Consider the following 11,650-nt stretch of genomic DNA (forward strand, 5'->3'; position numbering starts at 1 on the left):
TTTTTCCCCCTTTATTTTTCTTGTTTCTTTTTGTCTTTGTTTTCTTTCACAACATGACTAACATGGAAATATGTTTTGCATGACTGTATATGTATAACCTTTATCAAATTGCCGGCCCTCTCAATGATGGGTGAAGGAGGATAGGAGAGAATGTGAAATTCGAAATTGTAAAAAATGAAGGTTAAAAATTGGTTTTACATGTAATTGGGAAAAAATAAAATATTTTAAAAATTGTTAAAGTCTGCACTGTAGCTAAAACAAATGCCACCCCCATTTTAGAAAGGGGAAACTAAGGCTCTGAAAGGTTACACGAACTTGTCCATGATCACACAATAGATGTCTGAGACAGGATTCAAAGCTTTGTCTGACCAAGTCCAGTGCTCCAGCCACTATCCTATGGTACCTGTGATGTAATTATAACAAGCCATAATTTGGAACTATGCCCAAAGGGCTATAAAACTGTGCATACCCTTCGACCCCACGATGCCACTACTAGGTCTGTATCCCAAAGAGATCATAAAAGAGGGAAAAGACCCACATGTACAAAAATATTTATAGTTGCTCTTTTTGTGGCGACAAAGAATTGGAAATTGAGGGGATGCCCATCAATTGGGGAATGGTTGAACATGTTGTGGTATATGAATGTAATAGAATACTACTGTATTATAAGAAATGATGAGCAGGCAGATTTCAGAAAAACCTGGAAAAACTTACATAAATTGATGCTGAGTGAAGTGAGCAGAACCAGGAGAACAAAGGGTAACAGCAACATTATTTGGTGATCAACTGTGATAGACTTAGCTGTTCTCAGCAACTCAGTGATCTAAGACAATTTCAAATGATTCATGATGAAAAATGCTCTCCACATCCAGAAAAAGAACTATGGAGTCTGAATGCAGATTGAAGAATTTCCCCTTTATTTGTTGTTTTTTTCTTTCTTGTGGTTCTTCCCTTTTATTCTGAGTCTTCTTTCACAACATGACTAATATGGAAATATATTTAACATGATTGTACACACATAACCTATATCAGATTGTGTGCTGTCTTGGGTTGGGGGGAGGGAAGAAGAAAAATTTGGAATTCAAAATCTTACAAAAATGAATGTTGGAAACTATCTTTACATGGAACTGGGAAAAAATAAAATACTATTAAAATTATAAAAAGTCATATCATTAATTTGGATATAATAAATACATAGGAGAAAACAGTATTATGAAAGAATGGAATAGAAGAGATTGGTTCTGGTTTGGTGAGGGTGATAACAATCAGGGAAGGCTGCATGAAGATATGGTACTTAAAAATGGCCTTTAAAAATGGGAAGGATTTCAACAAGTGGAGATTTATTCATCTACCAAAAAAATACAATCCTCTCCTTTGCTCCATCCTCAGAGGAAAAAGTCATCCTTCTTGGTATTGCCGATCCTTCTACTCGTGTCTTAATCCTACCTCCTCTCCTCTCCTCTCCTCTGGCAGCATGCTTCCTTGATCACTGCATCTCTTCTTGTTTTCAACCTATCCATATCCAATAGTTTTTCCTTCAAATATGCCCAGATTCCCCCTATCCTTAAAAAACCTTCACTTGACCTTCAAACTATAATCCTATACCTCAGCTTCCATTGTCTCCACTTTCTTACCTCCCATTCACTTGCTGAAGTAGTTAGATGGCACAATGGGTAGAATGCAGGTGTTGGAAATCAGGAAGACCCAGTCCAAATCCTGCTTCAGATAAATCATTTAATCTCTGCCTCACTTTCCTCATCAGTAAAATAAAGATAACAACAGCATCTCCTTTCCAAGGTTGCTGTGAGGATAGAAAAAGATAATACTTTTTAAATACTCTGCAAACCTTAAAGCATTATATAAATGCTAATAGTTGTCATCACCATCATCATTATTATTTTCAAACCCTTACAATATGCCTTCTCTCCCTAGTACTCAATAAAAAGTGATCTTTGCTAGGTCACAAAAGACTTATTTTTTTAAGTCCAAAGACCTATTCTCAGTCTTCTCTGTTATGATTCTTTGTCTGTCTCTTTTTATGCATCATCCTCTACATGCTGCTCCTTCTGCATGAGTATTTGAACTCAGGGCTCTGTCCTGGACTTTCTTTTATTCTTTCCTTAGGTAATTTCATCAGTGCCCAATGATTTCTATAATCTTTATGCAGATGACTCCTACGTCTACAGATCCAGGTCTTGTCTTTCTCCTCAACTTCAGGCTCACATCTCCAACCGCTTGCTGGGCATCTCCACCTGGATGTCCCACAGGCATTTAAAATTCAACATGTCTAAAACAGAATTCATTATCTTGACCCCTAAATTCCCTATTTTTGCAGAGGACACCATGATCTCTCTAGTCAATGATGTTCACAACCTAAAGTCATCTTCAACACTTCCCTCTCTCACCTACCTACATCCAATTAGTTGCAACTCATATCTTGATTCTACCTCCTCCATATACCTCTCAATTTGGCTATATATGTCTCTATATGTCCCCTCATGTCTACTTTTAGCAAAAGTAACCTAGTCCAGACCCTCATCACATCTGGCTTAGACAATTAAAAAAGCCAATCCTAATTGGTCTCCCTATATCTAGTCTCTTCTCTCTCTAACCTGTCCTCCACCAGCTGCCAAACTGATATTTCTGACATGTGTAACCACGTTACTCCTTCAGTGTGACATGGTCAGATGGCTGTTTTAGGAATATCAGTGGCTCCCTTATAGTGTCTCTACATTAAAACACAAAACTCCTCTATTTGGCACAAGCAGACTTCAGCCAACTTTCTAGGCTGTGCTAGCACAGTCCTCTCCCTCTCGAATCCTATGCTCCAGTATAGGCCTTGCTTGAGACATTCAATCTCCTGCCTCTGCCCCTCTGCACAAGCTGACCTCCTTATCTGGAATGCTCTGCCTCCTGGAAACCCTGGATTCCTTCAAAGCTCAATTCAAATGCTACTCCTTTCAAGAGACCTTTCCTGAACCCCTAGTAGAATGTAAGTCCCCTAAGGACAGGGAAGGCCTCAGATAGATGCTATCTGTGAATAGGAACCTTCTCACTTTTGCCTTTGTATGCCTAATGCCCGGCACATAGGAGGCATTTAAGAAATGCTTATTAACTGGATAAATTATGTTTTGAGCCTGCTACCAGGAAGCACATTCAAAGCATAGGGAACAATGTGAGCCAAGTCACAGGGGTAGCAAAAAGTACTTAAGGAATTCTAAGTTTTCTGGTTTGGCTACATCACAAGGGAATAGTATTAGAATCACACTCAAGAGGTTGGCTGGGATCAAGTTGTGGGGAGACTTGAATGCCAAGCTAAGGAGTGGAGATTTCACTTGGTACACAATAAAGAGCAATCAAGCCACCTGTTACAAAGTCTAAGGCAGGTTCTAGTTCTATTCTAAGCCTACAACACTGTGCTCCAACTAAGTCAAAACCCACAGTCTTACATTCTCACAACTTGGAGAATTAGCCCTGTGTGCACTTAAGACTAACCTTAGCCAAAGCTAAAGACTTGAGGGCAGCTAGGTGGCGCAGTGGATAAAGCACCAGCCCTGGATTCAGGAGTACCTGAGTTCAAATCCAGCCTGAGACTCTTGACACTTACTAGCTGTGTGACCCTGGGCAAGTCACTTAACCCTCATTGCCCTGCAAATAAATAAATAAATAATTCAAAGCTAATGGCTTGAGTCAGTTTGAACACTGGAGAAAAGGTATTCCCCAACAGGCAAGTGGAGACCTGGACTCTGATCTGAGTTCTGCCGGTTTTTTCCCCTTCTATTTTTTAATCTCTCTAGTTTCTACAATCTGAGAAATGGGGAGAACTATACTTGTTATCTCCCTCTCATACAAAAAAGCTGCAAGGACGAATGAGGTAGTGTCTGCTCCAAAAACTTTGCAGTTCAGACAAAAGATGTGAGAAATTCTAGAGTTGTCATTCTCACTTCATATTAAGCACCTGGAAAGTACAAAGAAATGATTTTGCTGATAAAATGGATATGTTTTCATTTCACAGCCTTCTTTCTCCCACAGTCCAAATGTGCCCCAGGACTACACGGTTCAGCATAAGTCTGTTTGTGGCGTATGCCCAACAAAATCTATGGGTAAAGGTTTCTGCAAGTTATCTACAATCATGTAGAAAGGAATAACTTTTGGTTAACCTGAAATTTTAATTTCCCTACCATCACCACACTCCCCCAAATTGCAATAGTTTCTGGTACTGGTCAACAATATGTAAAACCTAGGTACTTAATTTAACAAACATGTATAGTATGGTGAAAAGAGCATGGGATTTGGAGTTTGTGAGAACTGTGTTCAAATCCCAGTACTGACATTTACCGGCTATGTAATTACAGACAAATCACTTTGAATATCAGTTTCCTCATTTGCAAAACACATTATATTTATATTCTTTGCCTCACATGGTCATTGGGGGAAAACTTTGTAAAGTGCTGTCTAAATTAGGTATTTTTATTATTATAACTTTACATTAGTTTTAATTTGGGTGAAGAAAGCAATTGTGTATAAAATAAGCTAAAAAAGGCTTAAATGAAGCATAACTTAGATAATCTAAACAGTGACAGCTTACACAGCTAATAAAATAGGGAAACAGTCTATACAGGAGGTAGACATGACTGAAACAAGCTAGGTTCCTCTTGAAAGGATCTATTCAAGGGAAAGGGTTAAAACAGGCTAAATGATAAATTAGTATTTGTATTTCGTTTTTCATAGCTGATAACATCATAGTCCTGAGAGCATGGTTCTTCATGTGGACAAAAAGCTGGGCTCCATCTCTATCCAGTAACTGAGGAGAACATACAGACCGTTTTGGCCATTTTTGGACCAGCTTCCCTGCTTCCTGGGTTGCTGTTGCCCTAAGTGAGCCAACTCCTTTCTGACTATGCCCTACAGTTTATTTTTAAGTGTCACTTCTCAGAAATCAACAGCTAGGTCCCATTCCTTTGGACTATGCTTTTTTGACCCTTCCCAGATCCTTTCTTGGAAGGTTTTTCGGCTACCTTGGTTTGCCGTTGCCCTCACTTAAATCCAATTCAGTGCAAGTCATGACACTGGGGTGATGTCATGGTCCTCTTTGAGAATGAAGGACCACCACCACCACCACCAACAACAACAACAACAACAATGCCTTATAATGACTGCCTAAGAATCTTGTTGCCTGAACTTGGCTAATAAGGAAATATGTTTTGCATGACTTCACATGTAGAATTGATTTCAAATTGCTTGCCTTCTCAAGGAGGGGGGAGGGTTGACAGAGGGAAACAGAATTTGGAATTCAAAATTTTTAAAAAAATGTTATTTTTCTAAATGTAACTGGGAAATATTTAACAAAAATTTTAAAAATTGAAAAAAAAATACGAAAAATACAAAGCTAAAAAAAAATCTTAATGCCTGCCATTCATCCCCTATTGGACAAACTATAAGCAATGCTTCTGAGCAGCAGAGACAGACAAATGGTCCTCTAGGGCTCCACTAGTAATGACTCTGCTGCTGTTTGATGTTCAGTATGGTTCACCAACATAAATAATGCAACTGGCCCCAGCACTAGATAGACAGACAGACAGATAGATAGACAGATAGATGGATGATAGATAGATGATAGAGGGATAGATGGATGGGTGACTGATAGATGATAGATAGATGGAGAGATGGATGGATGATACATGATAAATAGATGGATAGATACACAGATACATAGACAGATGATAGATAAAGCCTAAGTTCATTTGCCGCCTAACCTTTAAATCAAGCCTATTCTAACTCTTCACATGACCCAAGAGCATCATGTCAGCCTACCAGCAGCCCACTCAATGGAAGCTCTACTGTGGGGGAAAAAATGAAACTTCTTTTTCAGATTGAAATACTAAAACTTCACCTTTATGTGTATCCCTGGCTTTTTTCTCGCTGGTCTTAAAGCCACGTTTTAAAAAGGAAATTCGATTGCTGGCAGGAATATTCTCAACACAAAAACACACATACAAAGGAGGAAACTGAGGTACTAGAGACTGCTACAGGTGGAAAAATACCTTAGTTCCATACCACCTCTGTTACTGCGGTTCCGCAGAGTTTCAGCTCATAGCAATAGCTTTAACAAGCGGATGCCTGGATTCTGGGAGCCCAGTATTTCCATTAGAGGCCCAGAAACTTCCAATGAACTGATCAAAGTCACCACAGCAAGGCTGGGAGAGAGATGGGGCGCTTGCCCAGGATTCAAGCCAGGGTTCTTACCCCCTCCTCTCCCCCCCCCCAACCCTCCCTCTTCTCCCCCTTCCTTTGGCGGCCTGCCTGTTTTCCCCTCTCTCGGGGAACCAGAAAGTTGGGCGGGGCCACCTTCAGACCCTGCCCCCGGCCCGCCCCGCACTCACCACGCCAGGTGGAAGGTGTGCCCGCAGTGGATGGCAGCCACATCTCGCGAATGGTCAAAGAAGTCCGAGCAGATGGTGCAGAGCGCGCGGATCGGCATCCTCCTGGCCCCCGACGCTTCTGCACCCACGTGGACCCCGTCAGCTGGGCCCAGGGAGGACCTGAGGCTTGAGCCGAGCCGGCGGAAATTCTAGTCTCTCTTCAAATTTGGCTCCGTCAGAGTCGCTTCCGGAAAGGAGGCGGAAGTGACGCAAGAGGAATGAGGCGCGACTTCTGAATGAGAGCCGCGCGGGGCCCGCGCGCGTGAAGGGGGTGGGGTGGGAGAGAGGGAGGAAGGGGCGGAACTATCCCGGGGACGCTGCGGGCGGGAGGCGGAGGCGGAGGCGGAGGCGCGTCCCACCTGGAGCCCAGCTGCTTTCTTGACACCTGTAGAGCCAATGGCAGGGCCTCTGTTCCCCCAAGGAGTGACTTGGCTGGATTCTTCTCCTGTCTCCCTCCCTCCCCCGCCCTCTCTTGGGCAAAACCTTTCCTCCCTCCCTGGGCCTCAGTTTCCCCATCTGTAAAAGGAGGGAAATGCGTTCCAAGTGGCACCAAATCCTGGGGTGGGTGATGGGGGTTGCGAGGTGGGGGGAAGTGTTGGTCCACGGGAAAAAGGTCTGGGCTTGGGGACAGGAAAACCTGGGCTGGGATTCGAATTCTGCTGCCTTCTGGCCATGGAGCATTGGGCTAGTCCCCTCTGAGAGTCTCGATTTTCCCATCTGTGAAATAGTATTTTCTGGGTTTCCCTTCTCTGACAGGCTTGGATTCATCTTAGGTTCTACTCTCCTGCTTTCCATTTCCGCGGAACCTGAGGGGCTTCTCTATCTTGAATCTTTAGGGGCCACAACCTGACCTGTACCAGCCTTGCCTGGGATGATGGCTTGGGAATCAGGGTTTCTAAAAAAATTTTTGTAATAGGTTTTCCCCATTATACTACCAGCTCTTTGTGTGTGTGTGGGGGGGGGTTGGCCTTTCTTTCCATGCCTGGTGTCTGATGCTTGTTGTACTCTTCAAGACCCCATTTGGGGTTTTCTTGACAAAGATGATGGACTAGTTTGTCATCTTCTTCTCCAGCTCATTTTGGAAACCGTGGCAAACCGGGTTTAGTGACTTGCCCAGGGTCACACAGCTAGTAAGTGTCCAAGGCAAGATTTGAATTTAGGAAGATGAGTGTTCATAATTCCAAGCCCAGGCCCTCTATCTACTTACTGTGCCACCTTGCTGCCCTGCCTGGCATTTAATAGGTGACTGACCAGGGAGCTCAGGCCCCTGCCCTGTGTCTCCAGTAAAGATTCCTCCTGTCCTGGGCAAATCCCACCCCCCTTCTTACTGTCCCATCTCCCTGGCTGCCCCTCAGATCACCTTGTCTCAGCCTCAGGTAGGGACATCTTGACTGGAGCCCAAAAGTGTGAAGGTGGTCCATATTTCCCCAAAGCAATCCATCCTTAAGCATTCTTCAGCGTATTCACGGTGACTCACTTGAATTAAGCCCCAGAACTGATCCCCTTCCTCCAAGTTATTCAAAGCTTGAGCCCAGGCACCTCCACACCTAGCAAAACCTAATTAACCCCTTGACAGTAGAGAAGCAATATGATCAGAGCATGGCTTGTCGATGTAAGACATCTAGAACAGACACGGATCCTAGCTGGTGGGAACATCATAGCCTTCCTTCTTCAGGCTAGTGAAGTACAGGTTTACAGTTAGGCCACCTCTATGATAGGAAGACCTGTTGTCTCTACTGGCCCAAGCCATCAGGATAGTGCATTAGGGTGGGGTATATGTGGCAATTCCAAGAAGGAAAAAAAAAGGGGAAGTGAGAGGAGCTGGTCCCATGACCCAAAGAACTTGCTTATTCATTATAAAATAATTCATGCTCAACTGAATTAGATTGGAAAACTGAGGCTAAATGGCTAACCCTAAGGATTGTGTCATTTTCCAGGAGGCTAGTTCTTTTCCATACCCTTACGAGGCCCAAGCCGACAGGAAAATCTTAGGCTACTGCCCCTCAGTAGAGCAAGAACTATGGAACTCTTAAAGGGTATTGAATGTTAAAGCTTCAAGATACATCCCTGATGATTCAAAGGGTCTTAGGTTTCAGAACTTGGAGAGATCTTAATCATCTAATCCAGCTTTCTCATTTTACTAATGAAGAAAATGATATCCAAAGTGAGGCAATTACTTGTCAGGTCACCTGAGGTACTGCTGTAACCTCTGGCCCCTTATATGTAGTCTTCTAGCTTCATTTATGTTGTTGCAATTTCCTTCTGCGGGTTTTAAGCACCCAGGAGACCCAAATCAGCTTTAAAGAGGAGCAACTAACAGGTGATTAAGCCTAAAATTAACAACATCCTTTTCCCATGACCCTGGATGCTACTAAAGGGGCCCTAACAAACACACCAGACAAATCAGGGATCCTGTTTTAGAAAGAATAGCTCCAGGAGCAGCTGGGTGGTGCAGTGGATAGAGCACCAGCCCTGGATTCAGAAGGACCTGAGTTCAAATCCAACCTCAGACACTTGACACTTACTAGCTGTGTGACCCTGGGCAAGTCACTTAACCCCAATTGCTGCACACACACACACACACACACACACACACACACACACACACAAAGAAAGAATAGCTCATGGCACTTTTCCTGGGCACAGCCTGGGTTGAGCAGAACACTTACTGGCATAGGTCCTCATAGGTTATGGGTTAATGGCAAGTAGGGGCATAGCATAGAAACATAGCCCAATTCAGCACTTCTATGAACTCTATATGTTCTCCCCGATTCCCCTCCACCCCACCCCCACCGGCTGAGTTTGCCTTAACCCTTAAGCTGCCACAGTCCAAATTCTGTAGTGTGGGTAGACTTCTTGCTCTTTCTTTAACTCAACATTCCAACTCTCAGTACCTTTGAACTGCCTATCCCCCGTGCCTGAAATAAAATCTACCTTCACCTTCACCTTTTCCCTTCTTAGACCACCTTCCTCCTCCTCTGCGAAGATCTTGTATATACCTACTTATTCACAGGTCATCTCCCCCATTCAAAGGTGAGCTCCTTGAAGACAGGAATTGAATCTGCCTTTCTTTGTATTGCTGGTGCTTAGAATGGTACCTGGCCCATAGTAAATACTTTAATAAATACTTTTTGACTGCCTAACATAGTGGGGTTGGAGTGGGAGGCAAGAGCGCTGGCCCCATAGAAGAACCAGGAGGAAGAAGCAACTATGGTGTCAAGAATCTGAGTCTCCAGTGCTTTGACCTGATCCTATCATCTATCAAATGGCATAAGGAGCAGTCCATACCATCTTACCCCACAAGCCTGTCAGTTCCTACTCTAAGATGGATCTCTAACAGAGAAACTTTTGGGGAAGGAGGATTTTTCAAATCCTAGCTTTGGTGCTGGATGGCTTTCACAACACAGACCCACCAAATTCCCATGATGTCAGGGTGATGAGTTACTAGGGACCAGGCCACTGTTGATGCCTTCCTTCCCTGATCTTGTAAGTCCAGCAAGATGAGCTTTCCCCATTGCCTGCTGGGGTGCCCCAATCTTGTTTAATTTCCCCAGAAGGCTGAAATGGAGCCCAGGGGCCAGGCCCCAGGTGGGGGCGGCGCAGTGGGACAGAGTGAGGCAGTGGGTAGGAGGCTTTGGCAGGGTGACATTTATTTGCCAATTACAGCAAGACGCGCAGTCTAGCCCTGCTGGCCTCTGAGCGCCACATCAAACCCACGGGCATGCAGGGGGAGCTGGGGCACAACCATTGCAGAAATCCTCAGGCAGGGGGCAAGAAGCCTGGCCCAGCCTGGGGTAGGGACATAGGGGCAGGGGGTTGGCATGGCTGCCCCTGCCCTGAGCAGCAGGTTCTTACAAGGGGTACCTGCCAAGTTCCTTCCCTTGATCCTTAGCTCCCTAGAGTGGGGGGCCAATAGAATCTAGCCCACAATCTCCCCTTTCAGAAAAAGAAACTTGGGATTTCTCCAGGACCCCTGCAAGGTTAGCAAGGTGTTGTGTTCTAGACCTCCCTCCAGGCCCTAGTGGGGGACGGGACGGGACTGAAGAACACTGAGTTTTTCTACCTCCATGTTGTTGGTGAAATGCATGATAGAGAAATCAACTCATGAAGAGGCAGATCCCCAAAATAGAGAAACAATAGGAAATCGATATACTAAGGGTACTACCGGGTTTGGGTAATGAGTTGGTTGACAGCCTGAGAGGAAAGAAGAGGGCTGGGCTGGAACAAGTGGGACTTTGGCGACCAGCTGAACTTCAGCCCCTGCTCCCTTGTGTAGCTCAGGCCACCCACAGTACAAAGACCACCTAGCCCCTCCTTCTGGCCTCACCCTTTCCAACCATCCCTCTTTCCCCCCTTCAACCTTTCTGCTCATTCCCATGATGAGAGTTCAGGCCTCAGCTCAAGCCATCCCTAGTATTTCTCTGCCCACTCTAGCTGTCCAAGCCGGCATCCCTTGGCCCCTTGGGGCATTGTGCAGGATGGCACCAAGGTTCTCAGGAGTATGGGAGGGTAAGCCTAAGAAGCAGGGATGAGGTTCCTGGCAAAGACTTCCAAGAAGACTGGGGCAGAAGTGCACTGAGGACAGCTTCCCTTGGCATCTGTGGGCACTTTGCTATTCTACATTGCCTAAGACCCACCCGCTCTTTTTTCTACTGTCTGAGGTCACGGAGGGTAGTGGGCAGCTTCACTTGCACACTATGCTCATGAGTACACTGTACCAAGCTTCTTGTCATTTCTACCCCTACCCCTTTCTGTGCATATGCAAAGAAGGGCCCATACCTTCACCAGAGAGGCTGAGGGGGTCACCTTGATCTCTCCCCGCATAGCCTCAGCACATGGCCAGCTCTCAGGACAGGACCTGAGAGTGGACAGGACCTGTGGGGTCTGGGGGAATCGTGATGGGGAAGGGGAAGGGACTGGGGAGCAGTGTCCAGCAAGGAACAGAAATAGGAAAGCCAGCAAAAGACAAAAGAAGCCACAAAAAATCCATGCAGGGGCTGGGGCCAGCCAGGGCCTCCCCCACCCACTCGCACATACAGAGGAAGAGACAGCTCTCTTATAGCCCCTAGGGATCCACCCCACAGGGGAGGGGGCCAGGCCACACCCCCTGACCACAGGCTGCCGCACGGCATGGCCAGGCTGTGGCCCTTCCAAGAAACAGGGGTTGTCATGCCAGTGACTCTATGTACAGTGAGACCCTCCCCCAGGCCCACCCTCCCCTTCCCCCT

The 11,650-nt window shown here is 45.3% G+C and overlaps 1 protein-coding gene across 1 annotated transcript in view; it reads right to left on the reverse strand.

Moving 5' to 3' along the window:
- LOC122755970 (TRAF interacting protein) overlaps positions 1-11,647 on the reverse strand; it is a 56,451-nt gene extending 44,804 nt beyond the window's left edge. Inside the window, exon 1 of the mRNA XM_044004974.1 lies at positions 6,384-11,647. Within this exon, the coding sequence (XP_043860909.1) occupies positions 6,384-6,481 (98 nt within the window). The 5' untranslated portion in view covers positions 6,482-11,647. The remainder of the gene's footprint in view (positions 1-6,383) is intronic.
- Positions 11,648-11,650: the final 3 nt, after the last annotated feature.

This window comes from Dromiciops gliroides, chromosome 1 (genome assembly GCF_019393635.1).
Source record: "Dromiciops gliroides isolate mDroGli1 chromosome 1, mDroGli1.pri, whole genome shotgun sequence".
NCBI lineage: Eukaryota > Metazoa > Chordata > Mammalia > Microbiotheria > Microbiotheriidae > Dromiciops > Dromiciops gliroides.